The sequence below is a fragment of the Microcebus murinus genome, chromosome 3, assembly GCF_040939455.1.
Source record: "Microcebus murinus isolate Inina chromosome 3, M.murinus_Inina_mat1.0, whole genome shotgun sequence".
Lineage (NCBI taxonomy): Eukaryota > Metazoa > Chordata > Mammalia > Primates > Cheirogaleidae > Microcebus > Microcebus murinus.
The window spans coordinates 41,289,454-41,312,311 of NC_134106.1; the positions used below are offsets into that span (position 1 = coordinate 41,289,454).

The following is a 22,858-nucleotide window of genomic DNA, read 5'->3' on the forward strand; positions in this document are numbered from 1 at the left end:
CTCTACCTTTTAAAGGTGTTTAAAAAAGACTGTGTATAACACTTTGAAATCTAAAACAATATGTAAAATAAGGGATCATCATATTAATAGTGATATAAAAATCAAGACAATATGAATTAAGGGATAATTGCTACACAGTCAAAATTTTGCATAGCAGGCAATTATTTATGTCTATTCTTTAGTTCAACAGCATGTATCCTATACTTTGGCCAACCATAAAGACTTATGCAAAATGAATTCTCCAAAGAATATTTTAACAAGTACATAATTACCATATTTCTTCTGGTTCCCTAGTTATTAATCAGATAAGTTAAATGCTAAAAGCAAGTGAAGCAAACAATCCTACTGTGGAAACAAGAGTTATAGAAAGAGGTTATTTGAAAGCAGTTAAAATATTAACTACATTAGACTGGAAATACTTACAAATTCATAATTTGGATATTTTAATCATGTTAGCTAAGTCTTTACAGAACAAAACATCTATTAATAAATAAATTATCACTAATAGAAGTAAATTTCACAAATAAATGAGGCTAAATCTTCAGTTGGTTAAGTTGGCTATATATTTCAGAGAGTCAAATATGCTTGTAAATAGAAAAAGAATGGAGGGAGTGGAACAGAGAGTAGATGATATCATAAAAGTTATTTTTTAAATGTCTTAATGCCAAAATGAGTTCATAAATTGTTTCTAAATTTTTACTATTTTTATATTTGTAAATGTTCTAAAAAATTATTACTTTTTATTCAAACTGGATGCTTGGTTTTAAAATAGCAACACAGTATAGGATGATAGATCCAATTTAAAAATTTTAATTTTGAAGTTGAATGAGGGATAATGTATTTAAAGGCATTAAGCTGTATATCTGAAGTATTTACAAACTAGTATTAGAAAACAGAATTATTACTTTCTTTGAATCATTTTTTTATATTCATGATACCAAATGAAGAGATCCTCCAAAATCAACAATTTTTCAAAAAATAGAAGAAAGCAGAGACTGAGATATGCCAAAAGACAGCCTTTTCTTTTTTAGCTTTCTGTTTTCAAGCCATTAAAAAAAAAAAAAAATCAAAGTACTTTATTGAGCTAAGAAAGCCATAGCCTCAGGGAACAACAGAACTTCGACATTAATTTTCTCCATATGCTAGTAGAGTGGAAAGTTCAGGTTTTTAATGATCAATGGCACCATGTTAACATAATTCCAAAAAGTGGATTTTCAGTTCTGGGGATAATTCTAAACATGTACCTGCTATCCTCAAAGCAGAGAACTCAAGTCCAGAATAAACACAAATTCTGAATTACACACAGTATATGGTGAAATATCATTATTTGAGAAAGTAAAGAAATATCTATGGCAGACCCTATTTTTTGTGCTGTCAAAAACTATGGCTAAAAACGAGCTTCTCAGTAATATTTTGAAGGGTCAAAAGCAATGACCTTGTCATGTTTTTGGTGATCTGGTATAACACCTGGGTCAGACACTAGTGAAGATTAATATGGTAATTATAAAAGAATCAGAAGTTTTATATAGCAAAACAGACACAGCAGAAACAGTGCCTCCTAATAATATTGACATTTCTCTAAAATTTTTCTCTCAATCCTTGATTATGAGCACCACAATAAATATATTTTACAGAATAAATTTTGATAATATTAAGAGTAGCAAAGACTGTTTAAAAAACAGATTTATTCTCAATCACATCTTTTAAAAATCACCTTTGAACAGGACAAACTATGGGAGAATAGTAAGCATGATTCCATCCATCACTATTGCTGAGCACATTGACTTAGTTGAGAAACTAAGTGATTAGGAAAAAAAATCTAGAAAAATCTCTAAAATCACAGTACATTCATTTATGTGGGCTGGATCTATAGTTACTTGCTTTAAAACTATTTTTCTAAGTATGTATATATACAAAAAATCTATAAATAGGAGCTCAACTCCAAAGATAGATCATGTTCCAGAAAAACCTAAAGAGACGGACAGAGCGAATTATGCATATAACAGGGGACCCAAGGAACCTATCCTAGAACAGCATGTATATTCTGCGGGTCTGTGAAGCATGTATGCCTGGTTGAAGGTCATCTTTACAACCCAGAATGCTATGCTGAATAAAACAAACAACAACAAAAATTTACAGCAAAGCTTTAGATTGTTACCTTAAGTCTCTCTGCAATATGACATCACTTTCACATTTGTTAAAATCTTTTTGCTCCTTTTCTCTCAGTCTAAGTTATTGTTATTGAAAAACTAGATAAGATGCTTCTCATTTAGCCATTCATTCAGAATACATTTATTGATGCCTACTGTGGGCTATGTTCCAGGGCACACAATCAGTAAAACACACCGTGTCGTATCTAACCTTAGCTTATGTTACTCCTGATGGCCTCCTTTGTTTACATTTGCCTATTTGCCAAACTCCTCACCCACACATGCCTGAACTCCTTCCTCTCCAAAGGTGCCCCTGAGGTACCAAGACAAAACTCACTAATCCTTTTTTGTGCAGTATTGTAAGTTTCAGTGCTTCTATTATTGTCTTTACAGTCTTAAAAAATTCTTTCTTTAAAAATCTGTCTTCACTATTCAAGTTTGTTGAAGCATATGCGATATCTCGTCCACATTTTTATTCCAAGAAACTTAACAAGGTTCTGTGCACTTTAAAGCCTTCAAGAAATGATTCAAGAATGAATGAAAGACTGTCTACCTTCAGTGGGAATTGGATGCCAATTATCTTCCAGACACCCTTCTGGAGAGATCTACATGCTTGCTCCTGTTATCAACCCTATGATTTCTGTCAAATGAGAATGATTCTCTCAGAGTAAAAGAATATTCATCACACTCTGGAGACTTGAATGTGTTCTTAAAATTCAATACCTCTTTTTTGTTTGTAAGAGGCCAAAGCACTTCAGCAAGCTTCATATTCAGCAACAACAATTACAGCCTCTTGCACCCCCAGGGTTTAGGAGAAAAAGGAAATTGTTTATCTTGGAGTCTAAGACAGAATCTAAACCATCAGCAAAGCCATAGTTTATATGGCAGTATGGTCCATTTCCTTTTTAAAAATTAGGATTAGGATATCATTAATCTTAAAGTGTTACAAGTGAGCCTCTAAGTGACCTGCCTTTCCAAGTCTTGAAACTTAATAGGGATCTGAAAAGCTCAACTTTACACCTAGTGACACTTTAGCTGATCTTAATTTTAATATATATGCATTCCGATTACATCTGCAAAACAAAGTAAGGGTGATCTTTCAAAAAATATTCAATTTTATTTCATATTATTTAAATAGTTTTCAAGAAAAATGTACCAAAAACCATTAAATTGTTTCTTCTCTATTGCCAGTGAGTTTAGATATTTGCTTCATTGGGATGTTCCAAATACACAAAACTCCAGTGGCTACAAGTTTTATTCCTTTGAATGAACAGTAATTACACTTCAAAGATTCAGACTTTAAGTTAGGGTGACCTGCTTTCATTGTACTCAAACAGGCCTATCAGATCCATTGCTCCATCAGGCATAGCAAAAGACAAACAGCCACATCTAGCTGTTCTGCACCTAAATAACCCTGGAATTCATCCAAGATAACAATTTGTTTTGTGACTACACTACATCTGTATCTTATCCACACAAATTTTACTATTTCAAATATTGTCTTGCTATGTGCCTTTGTTGGGGAGAATAATATTCAATTAATGTAGAAGACCTTCCTCTGGGTTTGGAAAGAATAACTTAGTCAGAATATGAGAATTTTACCAAAAATATTTTTTTTTCAAGCCTAGTTGATTAAAAGGTCCTATGAGGTTAGGTTTATATAACTCTTTATTTTCAATGACCAAATAAAGTATACAATGTGTAATTACTGAGGTACCTATATCCTTAGTATAAACTGGAAAAACAAGCTTTTACAAAGTTTGCAAACCTCTGGTCCAGTCTCTCACTTTAAAGATGTCCTTACTCTTCATTTCCATTAACCAGAAAACAGGTGTTGAACTGACCACTTATTTTGAAATATTTTCTTACAGGCAGTCTGAGAGTGGATTATGAGTCACATTAACAGAGAGCATAATCAGCCCAATCCCCCAACCAGAAGCCCTGAAGTTCACCATTACCGAGGAGAGGGGTGTGAAAGTGGGGGAAATATCATTTTCATTACTCCTTCAATGGAAAGAAATTAATTTTCCCATTTGTGCAAACCTAGAGAACTTCCCTGAATTCTGCGAATTAGTGTGCATTTTTGAGGCAAAGATAGATATTGCAACAACTTTGATGCCAGGGAAAGACTAATGCCGTGAGTGTTTAAACAGATCTTACTTGAGGACTATGCCGACCCTGCTAAAGAAGATTTCCTGAAAAGACGCAGAATGCCCTGAACCACAATTGCTTTTCCTCATCCAGATAATTGATATTACATTAGAACGTTCAATGGAATTTGAACCAAGCCTTTTCACATTTTAGATTCCAAGCTAGTATAATTTCCTCACCATGCAAAGCGAACCAGAAATCCTTGAAGTTCAATAGGATGCATCCAATTTCAACAATTTTACAATTTTCAATATAGCTGTACAGAATCTTTGCTAAAACCCATTTGAAATAGCCATTATCAATTCCACATCTTTCTGTGAATCTCAAAATATATTAGCTAGACAGACATCTTATTTTAGCTATAGAATGTATATCAGGTGTTTTTTTCCCAGACACAAGCAATTAAAGGATTGGAAAATAACTCATGGAAAGCTCCAAAGAATTGATCCTCAGAGAACAAATCTTACAACACCAAACAACACCAATTCCCCTTGGGCACCTCTGCTGACAAGAGTTATTGCTAGTTAAGCAAGGCAACTTGACGATACGTACAAAAACTATCACAATTAAATACTCCGCCTACCAAGTAACTGATTCTTGCTGAGAAGATGGTTGCTAGAATTTTCTTCCTGATCTGGTGTTATCACACACATAGCTATAGTGCAGAGCTTTCTTGAAGGTGGTACTCTACCCATTTTTGTATTGAATACATGTATTTTATTGTTGTGTAGTTGTGCTGTTTGTTTTACCCATTCTCGTTCAGTTATTTCACTTTAGAATTTCATGGGTTTTGTATCCTGAAGCCAAACAACCTGTTGGAAATAAACAGCAGAGAACAGAATCCTTCTTATCTGCTTGCTGCCTAACAAATCAAAACACATTGTAATCTGGGATTATTGGAGAGGGTTTGGGGATAAAGAAATAAAGTAAAAAACGACTTGTCAAATGGGACTGCCTGTTGCTCAGCACCATGTGTTAACATAGCAAGTTGCATATGTTCAGTTATTAAATATGTTAGTGAATATGATATAGATAGCCATGGCATTATCAAATATTTTCAGTGTCCATTAAACACTACAGTTACATATTTTCATTTTTACCCTTCATTAATAAAACTCAAACTAGAACACCTTGAAGACAATTCAAAACGTGCAAAGATAAAACTATATTTGGGTTATATTAATATTTCACACGTTTAAATTATATTCATACATTACTAAAAAAAAACCTGTCAAGCTAACCAAAATGTTCTCAAATTTTTAAGTGTGGTTCTCACTACCAGCTGTGATTTAGCTTACAATAGATACAATAGGACTGAAGTAAATGATCACATGTAGAATTTGAAAAACTTAAGTAGGTACATCTTTTTCCCCCTTCTGAACATCTTACTTCCTTTCAATTTAATCTTAGCTATTATCAAATGCTACAGAACATATGAGCTAGTCGCTTGATATAATCCACCCTTTGAGCTCAAGAACTTTGTCATTTAAATTGTCTATCAAGAGCTAAGGCATCTATGCCTCACTAAATGCTTAATAGCAGACTATGTCTGTTGTTACTGTTTGTTACATTAAGATTAAGCACAATAATGTTGGCACTATTAATACATTTAAAAGCCTGTCACGTTCCACTGCTGTTCAGGAGTCCTGGGGACTGCATGATTGAAATAAGAAGTGACTAGGGGCCAAATTAAGAATTATGGAATGTGTAGAAGGTGAAGAACACAGAGGTAGACTCTGAAACAAGTACTGCTTCCCATTAGGATATTAACCACGTACCTGCCTGGCTCTTCCAAGAATATTATGTAGCCACTGTATTACTGAAAAGAGCTACATGATTCAAGAACTTGTTTTCCAAGTTCCTTAGCCCATTGCTGTTTTGTGAATGATGCCAGAATACACAAGAAAGTTTGTAAATAAAGTTAAAGGGCATTGGTATTTCCTTTATACCAGTGCAATTATTAAAATATATACACACTCAAATGAAATATGCCAGAAAGGAAATCATTCTATGGAGCTCAGTATCTTAAGAAATAATAAGACCAATTTGTTTTTATACTAAAACACTCCAGTTTGTGATATCCTCACATACTGCTGGTGGAGACTTTCAACAGTACAATGTTCTTAGAGGATAACTCAGTAATAAATATAGTGGTTCTGCTTGTAGGAGTTTAACCATTTAAAATATATATTTTAAATATATATTTAAAATATATGCATTTTTATGTGAAATTATATTTTAATAAGATTAAAATTATCAGTTTGTAATACTGATAATGCTGAAACAATATACCCATCATTAAGGAATGGTTCAATAAATTGCAGCACATACATACAATAAGATACTATTAGGTAAATATGAAATTATATGCTCTAAAATGGAAAGATGTCTAAAATATATTAACTAAAATAATCAAATTGCAGAATAATATGAACATACCATTTCATCTTTTTGACAAATGCTCTGGTGTGTCACCATTATACAGCTATTTATATGTAAAAATTATACACACACAAAAATAAATGTACAATATACGTACATGTATAAAATTAAAGATTAGAATTTTAGACATCACAGTACAAAAGTGGGCATATTATGTGAAGTTTTTACTTTTTATTGATTGTCATCATTGCCATATTATTTAACTTTTTCATAAATAATTTTATGATCTAAAAATGAAATGTATTAAAAATATGAGTTTTTCTGAAAGGTAAATAGAGATTGTCATTAATAAGGCAACAAATAAAAATTCAATTCCTTCTGAATAGCCTGTTGTAAAATATTATTAGCCTCTCATATCTAACTCTATGCATCCTTAGTCTATTAAATCTGGTTTATGTCTAGATAGTTAGAAGAATTCCACAAAAGTCACTAAATATTTTTAGAAAAGAACAATTAAATAATAGAAATATAATCTACTGAGAAGAAAGTTCACTGTAAAACTAATGAAATATGAAGCTGATGTTTATAGCATGTTCCTCACATAATGAACAATATCTATGCAGCAATTACAAATGCCAAATACATCCTTAGCCACTGTATTTACCCAACACTCTTCACCACAGACAGTTCCAAATCACTAAATAACCACTGGTCTTGAATTAGGCATTGGGAGTGGGGCTAGAATTTAAAATTTTTTTCTTTCTACCAGGCAAAATATTTCTGCAATGCTTGCCTTTTAAAGATCAAATGAACTCAGTTCTGAAACCTACCTGGGCAGCTGCCTGACCTTACTGCACATATTAGTGCTAAAATTTCAACCCTGTTTCTCTGCTGATGCCCTGTGGGATGTGGAGCCCCAAAGCCTGAATTTACTGCTAATTAACAATAATGAACAAGTCAACATACTTATCCTTTGAATACCTCTGTCAGGAAAATGTGCAGTACGCAAGAGCTGCAAGCAATAGACAAATTCCCTTTCTCTCCCCTCATTTACATGCTCAGATACACAGAGACTCTACTCTGCTTTTTGGTTAAGAAAAAAAAAAAGTAGGTCAAGCCGGCTAGGCCTCATGCATTAACTTTAGACCTGGAGAAAGACTGAAAGTCGTGGCTCCTACTAGAGTTTCCAGAGCAATGTGGGTTATTTTTATATGCATCGCCATATAAGGCCAATACCCTTGTGGCAGCATTAGCTTAGTCCTACATTTAGGCACAACTCAGAAAAGAGCAATGAAACTTATAATTTTACTCATGAAGGGAATTTTAATAGAAAATATCATGTGCTATGTCATGGCACTCTGTTGTTATTTGGTGTTTTCATGTTGAGGGTCACAGAATTTCTAGCTTCTGCCCATGCTTAAGGAATCTCATAACACAAACACTATAAAGACTCATTCGTTTCAGACTGTTAATTTGGATTTTATGATCATTTGGAAAAGTATCTGGGCTAGCCTAAAATTTTTCTTTGCACTAAAGAAAAATGGAACTTTGAAGTCATATTCAGCTGGTTCAAATCCAGGCAGTTATTTACCAACTATGTGATTTTGGTCAATTTATTTAAAATGCTGTTTGGTCATCTGTAAAATTGAGGTAATAATTCATACCTCAATGAATTATTGTGAATATTACATGAAATATAATTTTATGCAAAGTGCTTAGATCAGTGTGTGCTCCATAGTAAGCACTCAACACATGCTAAATAGCATTGTTTAGTTATTATTCTTCTTACTAAGCAAATGAATAGGATAAGCATGATTTCAGAGAGGGAATTTAACCCTACTTAAGAAAATTAACTGTTAATACTTTCAAGCATTTAACATATGTTAAGGTATTTAAAAAAAACAAACTTTTTTAATGAATAAAGAACCAATTTCATCTGCAACAGTTAAGCAAGTATCAGAGGTTGGCACAACAAGCAAAAAAAAAAAAAAAAAAAAAAAAAAAAGAATGGTCAAATTGCCAGGGTAGGGTAGTGGAAATTGATTACCTCCACATTCCTAATCAATTATGTTACAACACGAGGATTTTTTTTGGTTGCTTTTTGGTTTGTTTTATTCATCCATCAGCTGGATTTTTCATCTCTTCTCATCAAGTGAGAATGCAGGGAAATATATATTATAGATGTTTTTATCTAGATACCCAAAATAATACAGACAGCAAATAAGAAGTTTACCTAGACTAAATCTTAGAGAAGTGACCACCTGTTTGGAATGTTTGAACCTGAATGTGGAGCTAGTTGATGGTCCAAGAGAAAAGTCTTCCTTCCCTGAGAAAATGACACATGAATAATGAGTCCATTTTATGATAGGCCTAGCCCTGGAGTTTCTGTCTTGTGTGTGTATGCCTCAGTGAATAGTAAATAGGAAGTCCCAGGAGAGCATCACATGCTTTCACCATTATCCTTTGGGAATCTTCCTCATACTGTGCTCCAAGGAGAGCACTCCTGGTGTGAGCTCCTGCATTATACAATGGAAAACTACCAGTAAGACAGCAAGAGAGGCCACAAGTCACTAGTAAGGGAGCAAGGGAGTTCACTTGTTCCTCCCTTCTCTCAGGCATGCATTCCTTCATCAGTAAACATTTAGGGTGTAGCTAAGGAGTACAGTGCTAGTGTGTGAAAACACAGGTAAGTCAAGACATAGAGTAAATGCTCACTGACCTAGGAGAGACTGCAATTTAAGGGGCATTAAATGCATATAAAAGAAATAGCTACAACTATGGAAAGTAATATAATAGAATTAAGAACAGAGTGCTATGATAGTACCAAGAAGGACATGATTAGTTTTGCCCTGGGGACAAAAGAAGGCTTCACAAACATATAAAACATATGATGCAGGCCTCAAAGATAAATTTAAAAAAAGCACCAGAGTAGGAAAGAGAGGAAGACAGGTAGGAATAAGTAGAAGAAGAAATATTTTGAAGAGAGTAACTAGCATGAACAAAGTTACTTTGGAAGTCTCTTTTTACTAACTATTATTACTGGTATATATATATTTTTATTTATGTTTCCCTGTCTTTAAAATTCTTATGCTCCAAACTTACAAACCAGATTGCAAACACTAGCTAGCTAACCACGAAATGTTTGAGGCAACTGGTAAGTCAGATAATTTTCTATTTGTTTATTTATAAATAGACAAAATGGTTTATGTAGCAGATGTCTGAAATGTTCAGTAAATCATGTGATATGTGATATGCTAAAGGCTGGGTTTTTTTGACTTCATAAAACTGCATTAAATAAACCAAAGGCAGAATTGTTGGGTTCAGCCTGAGGTGGCTGAACTCTCACCCGCATCAACAGTGGTTAAGCACATTTTAGGAGTCAGACTGTATGGGTTCAAGCCTCGCTTTGCAGCTTACCAGCTGTGTGATCACTGCCTCTTTTCCTCATTAACTAAATGAGAATTTTTTTTTCCTTTTTGGGGTTTTAATGGATGCTAAATGGGCTCACATTTGTAAACCTAGAACAATTGTGAGATTGTTGGTTGCTTTTAATTGTGCTTCTGAACCATGACAATTTGAAATGCCAGCCTATGTGTCTATTTTCTGAGGCTAACATACCAGTAGAATGAAACTTATACATTAGATTCTAAGATACTTGAGGTCAGAAGCCATGCCTCATTTGACTCTGTATTTCCAGTGCTTTGAAAGGTGCTTGGCACATAGGCAATTAGAAAAAAAAAAGCTTCATGAAGTGCATATATTAAAAGTGGATATGTGTGTTTGGGGGATGGACACACTTGAAGCCCTTACACGAGGGGGGAGGGGGGCACAGGCAATATATGTAACCTTAACACTTGTACCCCCATAATACGCTAAAATAAATACACACAAAAAAAGGAAAAACAAAAACAAAACAAAATAAAAAAGTGGATATGTGTGAATTAGAGTAGGAAGTAGGTGAATGTGAGGCTGGAAAGTAAGTCTAGATTGTGCATTCAAGTGTAGGTCCAGCTAAGGAGGTAGGCCTTTGAAGTATTTGCAATAGCCCAGTGGTGCTCCATCTAAACAGGTTAAGGTGTGGCTCACCAGACTCTGCCTCAAGATACTAGTCTATAAAAAGCAACAAATAAATTGCAAACACCCTAGTAGTAAGCTCATACTTGTATCTCTGACCCACTCATAATGTAAGTAGGAGATAGTGCCCTTGACCTGAGCAGCACCAAACTATTGACCTTGAATGTTTTCAGAATACACATAGGCAGTTTAAGTTGGCAGAACTTCTAGAACCCAAAGATTATTTCAACAAATACTGATTGCTTACATGCTAAATTCCAGGTTCATGCTGAGCTCTGGGAATACAAAGGTGCACAAAATAGATAAAATTCTCTGCCCTCATGACACTTTACTGCTACTCAGCATCATGCTGTTCAAAATGAATGAAGATTTACCATCAGAATTTAGACATTTAACCTAAATCCAAAATTTTGACTGGTTCTTAAAATTGCCCCCCAAAACAAACAACAACAACAAAAAGAAGAGAGTACAAAAACTACAAAAATTGCTTAAGAATTTTCTGCCATTTTTTCCAGATGTTTGACGTTGTCCTTCAGAAGTAAATTACTAAGTGTCTTATGTCTATAATTTCAATAAATAGAAAATTATTTTCTACATTAAATAAGCATTGAGACAAATATTTAAAGAATACTATGGGTGAGCTTCCAATTGATAGCCTGAACAGGGAGCCCATGCCCATCTCTTACGAGCCCTGTTACCAGGTAAGGAGTTGAGACACACCCTCACAAAGCAGTGGGAGGATATGGGTGAAATTATGGGTAGACTACCAGTACTTTTTTTCAGCAGGAAGCAGACCCTAAGGGAGCAAAATTACTGCCAAAGGCAGATGAATTTTATCAGCCAAGTGTATCTTGAACTAAAAGATGTCGAGACCCACTGCAATGAAACATTTGAAACCAGAAGTTGAAATACCAAATTTTTATTTTACAACAATCATTCTGGTAGCAGTGCAGAAGATGGATTAGAAAGAGGAAGATCCTTGGAGACAGAGAGATTAGTTGGAATGCTGTTGCAACAGTTCAAGAAGAGGCCATTAAACTCAGGCAGTAATAGCAGGATGCAAAGAAAGCAGATAAATTCTAAAACTGTGCTGTTCAGTACAGTATTCAGTAGCCATATGTTAATCATTTGAAATATGGCTAATGGGATTGAGAAATTAAATTTTAAAATACATTTTATTTTAATTAACTTAAATACAAATTTAAAATCAATACTCAATTCAATTATGGAGAAAAAATTTTAAGTATGTTGAGAATAACTCAAGTTTGTGAATCTACTTCTACAACTGTAAATGTAATGAAATACAATGTAAAGTACTACTGATGGAATATTTAGATTCTTAGATGAAAGGTGATTGTAAGTATAAAATACACATTGGATTTCAAAAAGATATATTGAAAAAATAACATAAAACATACTAATAATTTATGTTGATTACATATTAAAGTGATAATACTTTTTAGATATATCGATCATATATTCTTTTTTTTCTTTTTCTTTTTTTTTCTTTTAGCATATTATGGGGGTATAAGTGTTAAAGTTACGTATATTGCCCATGCTCCCCCTCCCTCCTTGAGTCAGAGCTTCAAGGGTGTCCATCCCCCAAACGTTGCATATCTCTCATTGTGTTTGTATATACCCATCCCCTCCCCTCCCCTCCCACCTGCCCAACACCCAATAAATGTTATTCCTATATGTCCACTTAGGTGTTGATCTGTTAATACCAATTTGCTGGTGAGTACATGTGGTGCTTGTATTTCCATTCTTGAGATACTTCACTTAGTAGAAGAGGTTCCAACTATATCCAGGAATATACAAGAGGTGCTATATCACCATTGTTTCTTAAAGCTGAGTAGTACTCCATGGTATACATATACCACATTTTATTAATCCACTCATGAATTGATGGGCACTTGGGTTGTTTCCACAGCTTTGCAATTGAGAATTGTGCTGCTATAAACATTCTAGTGCAGGTGTCATTTATATGTGTTAAAATTAATCTCATCTTTTTATCTCTAATGTGATTACTATAAAATTTAAAATTACATACATGCATCACATTATATTTCTATTGGACAGTATATGTTGAGGAACATTTTTAGAATTCGGTCAGACACTGATTAGGTTGTAAAAGCAAGCAAGAGGTAAAAGATGTCAAGGCTATAGTCTATAATTGTGTAGATGGGTGTGTGGTTTGGGAATGATGAGCTCAGTTTTAAATGTGGTAAGTTTGAGATGCCTCTGAGACATGTGGGTGGAGATGGTGAGTAAGCAGTAGGAAATATTAGTACACTGGTCAGAGGAAATGTCAGGCCTGGAGATGTGCATTTGGGAATAAGCAGTCACAGCATTTGAACTAAAGTTCAGAGTAAAATTTTAGGATTATTAAGATAAAGTTATTTTCATGGACCAAAATACTTATTAATCAATGAAATTTGGATGTTTCACCAAAATTTTTCTTTTTTTGTCTTTCAATCTTGTATTTCCACTCTTTATTGAGCAAGAAGGTTTTAAGGGATAGGTCCAGGAGGAAGTGCTTTTTCTTGATAGAAAGAACCTACCATTAAAGCATCTCCTAGAAGCCTATTTGCAGTATGTTCTTCCAGGGCAATTGAATATCCCCTCATCAAGAATACACTTCGTTGGCAAAGGGGTTAAACAATTTGTCCAGCTGATCTTCAGGAAAGCAGAGGCCTCCTCTGTCTTGCTAACATAAGAATCCCCAGGTCTAACACACTATCTCCTAAGTAACCTCCTAAAGACATCACAAATTGCATTCCACAACTCTAAAAATATGCATATTTTCATCAAAAGAATTTTCTCAGGCCCTATCAAAATTATCTATAGTTCTCTGCTTCTAATTTATAATTTTGATTATTGTCCCTACTATTAACTTGAGTATCCTCTAGTATATGCACTTAGTATATGTACTATTTCCTTCCTTTGTTGAAATAAACTACCCATGTTTAGTGTGGTCTAACATCAGCATTAACAGGATTCTAAGACCATAGAATCACCATTATCTCAGTTTGTGGCCTTTGGCTGACATGCTTGCCATGCTGGTTCATTTTTTAACTACCTCTGCCTTGCATTTTGGTTATAGCTTTCAGGGCTTTCTTTGTGTAAAGAGTTTTCCTGATCATTGTGCAAATGGCCCTTTATTTAGTATGCATTCCCCAAACTAGTTCTTAACCTTCAATCAATATTTTCATTTCTTTTATTTTTTTTTTTTTTTTTTTTTTTTTTTTTTTTTTTTTTGAGACAGAGTCTCGCTTTGTTGCCCAGGCTAGAGTGAGTGCCATGGCGTCAGCCTAGCTCACAGCAACCTCAAACTCCTGGGCTCAAGCGATCCTCCTGCCTCAGCCTCCCGAGTAGCTGGGACTACAGGCATGCGCCACCATGGCCGGCTAATTTTTTGTATATATTAGTTGGCCAATTAATTTCTTTCTATTTATAGTAGAGACGGGGTCTCGCTCTTGCTCAGGCTGGTTTCGAACTCCTGACCTCGAGCAATCCGCCCGCCTCGGCCTCCCAGAGAGCTAGGATTACAGGCGTGAGCCACCGGCGCCCGGCCTTCTTTTATTTTTTATCAATCTATATTGTGTTTAGACTTCTGCAGCACCTACATTCTTAGTAACCTGCTTGCCTATGCTACAATTGTTCTCATCATTTCTTCCTGAGACACACAGACTCTGGATCATAAGAGTGAACATATCAGATATGTTCTATGCACAGGAGTTCCTAACCATTACTTCTCCTAGAAATCCTTAATAGCCCAGCTGAGGTGCTCTTGGATTCCTGAGCCAGTATAAAATTATAAATGTTTGGCTGTTTTAAACTGCTAAAATGAGGGGAAATTTGTTTCACATAAATAAAAAAACTAATCACCTACAGTACAGATTATTGATCAGTAATGCTATGGTGAATTAGCCAAAACTAGTATTTCTCAAAGGTATAGTTTTTAAAATACTAATAGTAGCTACAGAAGAAATGAAGGTATAGTCAGTAGTTAGAGAGGATTCAACAAGAAGACACTTGTTTTGACAGCCTAGCATAAGACAACGGGGCATGCCAAGGCAACTCAACACTAACTTAGAATGAATTTGAAGCCATTCTGTAAAATATTAATAACTAGGGGCTCAGCACAAAGCAAAGAGGCAAGAAGAGTGGTGATGACAGAATGGAGCAGAATCAAGGGACAAGAGCTTCTTCAGCTAGGTAATGCCTTGGGATTTGTTTCTGCAGTTGTTCCAAAGAAACTCCTGAGTCTTAACTTCTTTCTGCTAGCTTAGCTGCACAAGGATCTCAGGGCCAACCCTGAAAACATCCAACTTTAGAATAAAAACCTAGATGACTGAGTAGAATCTAACTAGTGAGAGAGAATGGGAAGAAATCTTTGGACAGGAATTAGAAATAGAAGACAAGAGGAAGCCCATTTTTAAAAAATGGGTTAATACATTTTACTCAAGTGGAAAGATAAGTAGAAAAATGTGGAAAACAGACATGAAAAGGAAAACTGAGACTGGAATGCCGAGGACATTAAACTTTAGGTATAGAATTTGCCTTTACCTGTACCAAGTTGTGTAGGCATAAATGTGTTTTAACAAAGGAATAACACGATCAAAGAAGCAGTTTAGAAAATTAACCTGACACGGTATGCACAATGGATTGAAAAGTATTCAGAATAGAGACAGAAGGTTAACTGAGAAGGCAGTAGCATAAGCATCTAATTGATAAGCATGTGAACTGAGGAGGTGCACACAGAAATTGCTATTTTCTCTCTTTTATTAAATTTCACAGCAATAATTTCAGAGGAGGATATAATTTTAGAAATCTAGAAACCAGGCCAGCCGTAGTGGCTCACACCTATAATCCTAGCACTTTGGGAGGCCCAGGCAGGATGATTGCTTGAGGCCAGGTGTTCCAGAGCAGCCTGAGCAAGAAGATCCTGTCTCTACAAAAAATAGAGAAATTAGCCAGGTGTGGTGGTGTGAGCCTGTAGTCCCAGCTACTCGCGAGGCTGAGGGAAGAGGATTGCTTGAACCTGGGAGTTTGCAGTAAGCTATAATGCTGCCATTGGACTCTAGCCCAAGCAACAGAGCTACAACTTGTCTCAAAAAAAAAAAAAAAAAAAAAAAAAAAAAAGAAAATAAAAGAGAAGAGAAGAAAGAAACAAAGAAAGAAAGAAATCTAGAAACCAAAATGAGAGAGATTAAATGACACACCAAAATGACAACCAGTAAGCAGTAAGTTAGAAGTTGAGAAATTGAATTAACTTCCACAGGGAAAGGATGAAGGGAGGAGTTTGTATTGATGCATCTGCCCTCCTCCCCAAGTAAGTAGAGACTATTTTCACATATTCGGATAGCACTTAAACCATTAGAAATTTGACCATTACTTCTTGCAATTTCTCCAAAGATAACTTTCACACCTTAGAAGCTTAGACAAGAGTTTTTCAATATATGGTAAAAATACATTATTCTAGTCTTTCTTTTAAAATTCTAGTCAAATAGGCCACATGTTCTCTAACATAAGAACCACGAAAACAAAGCCAAGCAAAATATCCACTGCATATGATTTACAGGATTGTATTTAAATGCTATATGGCAAAGTGAAACCCTTATAAAAAATGAATCTGTTGATTAGAAAGAACATTTCAGGTGGAACATAATTTTAACTCAAGAAAAGCCTGAGGGGGAATAGTTGGGTTTTATCTTGTTGATATAGGTATGAACCCATGTGTAATTACTGACTTTAAAAAGACATTTTGAATTGAATCTTAATAAAGCAGTAAGATAAATAATGTAAAATGGAGAGAGGCAGAAAAAGATGAGAAAGATTTGACATGTCATCAATATTGATGTTATTTTGGGACAGGTAACATTTACTATAAATACACCGTTTCTAGTCTATACGAAAAACACTGATCAAAAGGTGTATTTCTAAATCAAAATCAATTAAGAGGTTGCTTTCAAAATAAGGCTTCTGACCCAGCAAAGTACAAAGAAGAAACACTTAAGGCAAATACGTGCAACAATTCCACTCATCAAATTTGCAATGCTGTTTCATGCTCCCAAGATAAAAGGATTTCAAAGAACACTCTTCACTCATCCTCTCCTTCACCCTTCACAACATTTCCTCTGGTCAGAACCAAAGTACCCTTTTAATATTCATCACAGTGGAAGAGCCCACATTGGTAGTGGGTTTCTTCATTAAGTCAGAGAGGGGTTAAGTAATTTCCAATTAACACCACTAAACTGATACACAAGAGAGGTGACAAGATTGGTAAAATTTCTAGATATATCTTATAAACCATAAAACATTGAGCTCAATTTTTGCTCATTGCTTCTAAGAAATTATTTTATTCAATATAGATTAAGTCATTCCCAATATCAGTAATTTAAATGTGTATAGTATAACATTTTACATTTTACAAGTCACTTCTTTATGTTCTTTATCTTAAAAAGCTGTCATTTGTTCATTGTTCTTACAAAGACTATCCAAATAAGAACTGCAAGAAGGAGAAATGAATACCATGACAGAGAAATACTAAGAAATACCAGTAGAGTAAAATTTACACTGTAAATTACACAGTAAATTATACTGTAATTACACAGTAATTACACAGTAAAATACCAGTAGAGTAAAATTTACACTATAGAGTAAAATTTCTACTGTAACTAATCTAAGCTACCTCTTGATGAGGATCTCAGCTGGCTGGTTCATTTATTTACCCAACAAATATCTACTGAGGCAGGTTTCAAGTGGCCAGCCTATTTAGTTTGTATCCACAAAGCCTAACATAGGCCTGGGCCATATTAGTTGCTCAATAAATATTTCTGGGCAAGCTTCTAACATGTACTGAAATAAATGATGAAAAGCCACATTTCTATATTATTTTTCTTTTTAATCATAATCGTTGTTACATATCATGTTCTTTGCCATCTGAAAGTTTGTTTCTATTTGGAAATAAGGAATAGGTATGAAATTAAGAGAGAACAATTCATAATAAAAGTGCACTACAATAAATAAGGTAATTATAAAAAGAGAGAATCATTTATTCAACAAAATTTTTCACCATAGAATTTGTCTAAACAACCAACTACGGTAATTCTTAGTTGAAGATTTCAGAACACATCAATTAAAATTTGCAACTTTTCAATAATAGCTGCTGTATATCAAGTGCTATACTTTTTCTATATTGTAAACAAGAAGTTAAATGACTTTCTCAGAGTTAAATAGAAACTAAACTGTGCCTTTACTTTCACTATTAAAAGTTTGAGGGTCTATACTTATTCTAAACTGCACTGTTTCCGATGTATAATTCACTAAATCTATTAAATTCTTTCAGAAAATATTTACTGAGTACTGATATTCTAGGTACTATACTAATTGCTCCTCATTTTGTGTCTTTGTCTTCCCCTCATCCCTGCATAAAACCTTACAATTTCAATGGTAATATCATATGGCATTGAGGTTAACAGTGGTAGCATTGATATTAATTTTTTAAAAATCTATCCAAATTAGGCTACCTCATGCAAAAACCATTTTATTCCAAGTTATTACATTTTTAAGAGTACAGTTAATCAAATTTAAATATGATTACATTTTCAAGTAAAATCCAACATGATCATTCTGAAAAAGGGGATGATAAGCCATGTCAAATATTCAAATCTTCATTGAAATTATGTGCCAATCAGAATTTTAAAATTAATCTAATTGAAACGGCATTATATATTTCAGCAAGAATGCAGCATCTTTTAATAGATGCAATCAACATTCTACTTTATTAGCTTTATCAATTAAGAATGAAAATAAGATTTTTAAATACAATGTCTACAGTTTATACTTTGCTGACTTTAAAAGCTTATAAAAATTTCCTGACAGTTTATTAGATAATTACAATGTCTAACTTTTATAGATAAAAAATATCATCTATTATACCAATTAGGTTAATTTTTATGTCAGTTATATTCACAAACCAAAATCAAACAACAGTAATAATCTAAAATTCTATAAATCTTATTTTCCTTTTAATTTCCTACCCTGAAAGAAGTAGAATAATTTTTGGGGGGAAAACCAACATGGACTCAAAAGTACTCAAATAATTTGATAAAACAGACTTGAATATTCTCAAACCTGATTATTAATATTAAGAATAGTTCTCCATCTGTCACCCACAGGCATCCTGTGTCCCTTGTCTTGTGACCTTACACACTTCCTTTCCCTTTTCCTCCCTTCTTTCCTCCGTCTCTCCTTCCCTTTTTCCTTCCTTCCTTTCTGCTTGCCTTCTTTTTTTTTGCCTTTTAAATTCTAATTTGTCTTTCTCTTCTTCTCATTCCATGTACCCAACATTATGAAAAAGAGTTAGAAGTAAACTTCAGTAGTAAAAAGAAAACCACTTATGTTAATTGTGAGTATATGTTTAAAACATGGAAAGACTTGTCTCCATATAAACAACTTATTAAATCACTAATGGTTGATCCTCTCTTGTAAGCAATGAAAGAATTTTATTTAGCCACATCTGGACTACAGCTGGGTCCTACCAGTCACTGCAGGAGTGGATAGGGCTGACAAACAGCAGTATTTGGGAAGTCCAAGGAATTAATATTTATTTCCCAGTGAAGCACATGCTTTAATAGTAAGGGCGATTTTGAATATATCAAGTCAGAGAGAAACAGTATGTAGAGACAAGCACTGAACCCAAAGAGAATGGCCAGGCAAGCCTGAGAGAGGAGACGCAGGAACAAGGAGGCCCACACAGGGCAGCTCTCAGAAACCCTGATATGTAACTACTTTATAGCTGGTAAAAGAGAAGTGGAGGGTACTGAGCTGGTATGGACATCTAGAAAGTCAATTCTTTACTAACGAAAGGACCCTAAGCCCACTTTTGGACAAAATTGGAAAGATGTACCTATTATTGTAGACCAAAACCCTTTGACCATAAAATAAACAACTGTGGTTTGAGTAATTCAATAACAGCCCTGTATGATTTGAAAGTGATCATTGTAGAACCTTTTCTCAGGCTAAAAGTGTAATTGTTATGGATCAATAAGTAATTTCTTTTAGAAGGAAAAAGGCTCTTGTTTTCATTTTTATTTATTTATTTTCTTAAAGTAGCAAGCACTTAAGTCAGAACTACTGGGTAAATATATTTTGAAAGTTCAGATTACTCCAAACAGCAAGATTCCTTACTGCACTAGTTAAGTTTATCTTAATTGATCATTTATTTATGATGCCATAAACATCCAGATGCTTTCAATTTTGATTGTTTCATATTTGCTAAAAGGCAGCTGAAATTACTTTCCTAGAGTTCCCATTTTGACAACTGCATTTTAAATTGAAAATTTATGATGGTTCAATAATGGCTGTGCTGAGGTTTTTTTGTTATCATTGCTTTGTTTTGTTTCATTTTTCCAAGATTAGCAATGAATTTAGCCCTTGTGGTCAGTGTAAATTCCTACTCATCTTATTGGAAATTCCAGAAGTATAATGGAAATTAAAATTAAGAAAATAAACTAATAAAATCTTTGAGAATTAAAACCTTGTAAAAGACTATGTTAATGTAGTTTGGTAGTTGGTGGTTTTTCTTAATTATTTTAGAACTAGTGTCTGAAGGCCACTTTCTAACAGGAAAAAAACATGGTATGATGTAATCAAATGTCCTTTGAGGAAGGAGTACTGATAAAGGGAAAACTTATAGGGATAGAGACAAACAAATAAAATAAATTTACATAATCACTTAGTACAGTGGAGCTAAATTGTACACCAAGGATAAAAAAGAGAATGGAGAGTCTTATTTGCTTCTTCTGAAATCTTCCAGAGGATAGAGACTTTAGACCAAGAACTATGATGATATGAACCCTTTAGAGTTTTTGAATATGTGACACATTCATATGCTTGTTAGTTTGATATATTGCTAAAATATTAATATCTCTTAACACTAAAAGGGTGTGTGCCCTTCTTTACAAATAATGCAAGGAAATTAGGAGATAAAGAGTTGCTACCATCCTCATTAGTACTTTTTTTTAAATCCAGAGATAGAACAAAGAGTTCCAGGGCTATAAAGTCGATTATGGCAACTTTAAAAGGAAAAGAAAGCTTTTCATTCACAAACTACTCTTTGCCATCAACTATGTGCTGAGTAAATTATTGTGGGAGGCTAAGAATTTAGAGAAATAGGAATGGTCCCAGGACATAAATGGTAAGAATCCATTGAATTCCTTGACACTTTTGTATCAAAATGAGTACAAAATGGCATAGAAAGAATCTTTTTGCCATTTTCTTTCATATCCTCAAAGATTCTTAAAGTGCCTTTCCCTCTCCCTTTCATTTCAGGTAACTTTGTACAATTGTTTTTTCTGGTGAGAAAAGAAATAAGGACACTGAATCCAGATCTTTGGATGTCACCAGTATCACAACCTCCTGCTTCCAGCCAGATAGCATAGCACCTACTCAGCAATAACTAATATTTTATTAATTTGGCCAACTTCCCTAAAGACACTAAAATTGCTCCCCCACAAAAAAATCTTTGTGAACACAAAATTGAAGGGATTCACAATGAAAAAGAAAACAAAATAGTCTTTTTTTTTTTTTATTGCAGAGGATGCTTACCAATAGTAATAGGTATAAAGTCTTATTATCTCTAGATTGTATTCATATTTTCTACAACAAAGTACTAGCTTCTGGGAAAAGAAAATGTCCAAGAGTCAAAATTATAAATTATTTACAAAAAGCTAACAGTAAAATGTAAAAGCTGAGTATATTCAAAAAGTACTTACTATATGCAGTTCTAGGTAGTCCCCCAAGCCTGAAGAACTGTCCACACGCACCAATACAGCTTCTTTCTGAACAGTGCTAAACCCTATGGCCAGTCTGTCTGCTCGTGTACTGGGCCGGTCATTAGGGGGCCACTTATATGTGATTTGTCCACCACCTTTGCTAAAGATATACGTTGTCCCAGCTGTAAAACAAAAAGCAAAACCAATCAGTCCAAATACATCGAGTCCACACGTTTAGCAATGCTTATTATGTTGACATATCAGTAAAGTATTGACTTTACATACAAAACTATGGCAAAGCACATCACACATTTCAAGAAACCATGCTCAACAAAGTGGGCAGAGTTGTTTTAAAAGAAATAGAGAGGCAACTCCGTTTTTAATGCACTTACTAAATTTACCAACAGGTGTTTCAGAAAAAAAACATAGATTGCTGCTTTTTCCATTGAGTTGGACAAACATGAAATGTAAGGAGGCTTTATTTTTTCCTGCTGGTTTTTAAGAAATAGTTTAGTAGAAAACAGTAACTGGACACTTCCAAAAGGCAGCAGAAACATATATCAACTTGTTTTTGAAACAAGAGCTGCATGCAGATAGATGTGACAGGGTCATACCACACAGTGGAGCAAATCATCACAAATGTGCTCTGAATCCAACTTTTACGGGGAAATGGTCTATTCACATGTGACAGATGATAACCAGTGGATGAGTAGCCATAAGCCCCAGCAGTAATATCAAGGAAATACAGAGAATAGATCCCATCCATAGAAGTCAGTCCTTATTTAACAAGCAACATCTAGCAGCCGTCAAACTATTCAGACTCAAAGTACTCAGAATCACTCCCCCCACCAAAATGAATACTAGCCATAAATCCCTGAGAATAATGCCATGGTCTCATTCTGTGCGTGCTCAAATTTTACTTTATAGTTGTGATATCAGTAAATTATGAGACTTAATTTAAAAAGAGTTTTGTTCCGAAGAAATTCACTCAGCATCTAATGTACTACAGTCCTACCTCATTGCACCACTGGCATCTCTCATTAATGAAACAAAATGAATTCCTCAAATAAGAATATTTGGAAGAGACATGAAAAGATTTATATAAGGGAGAAGAGAACTTCCTCCATGCTAAAGGGGACCATGGAAATGTTTATTTAATTAGACTAAGAACAGCCGTTAGGAAGAATTTATAGAGGGGAGAGTGACCTTTCAATAACAGAAGATGTCAACACATATTTATTGTTTACCTACTGTGATAGATAATTTTATGCTTCAACTTGACTCAGCTATAGGGATGCCCAGATATCTGGTGAGACATTA

General features: G+C 34.3%; 1 protein-coding gene across 36 annotated transcripts in view; it reads right to left on the minus strand.

Moving 5' to 3' along the window:
* Window positions 1–22,858, minus strand: part of NRXN1 (neurexin 1) — a 1,076,423-nt gene that overhangs the window by 307,441 nt on the left and 746,124 nt on the right. For all 36 annotated transcript variants that reach the window (XM_076000758.1, XM_076000757.1, XM_020288575.2 and 33 more), the window contains one exon: window positions 21,539–21,720. In XM_076000758.1, the coding sequence (XP_075856873.1) occupies window positions 21,539–21,720 (182 nt within the window). The remainder of the gene's footprint in view (window positions 1–21,538; window positions 21,721–22,858) is intronic.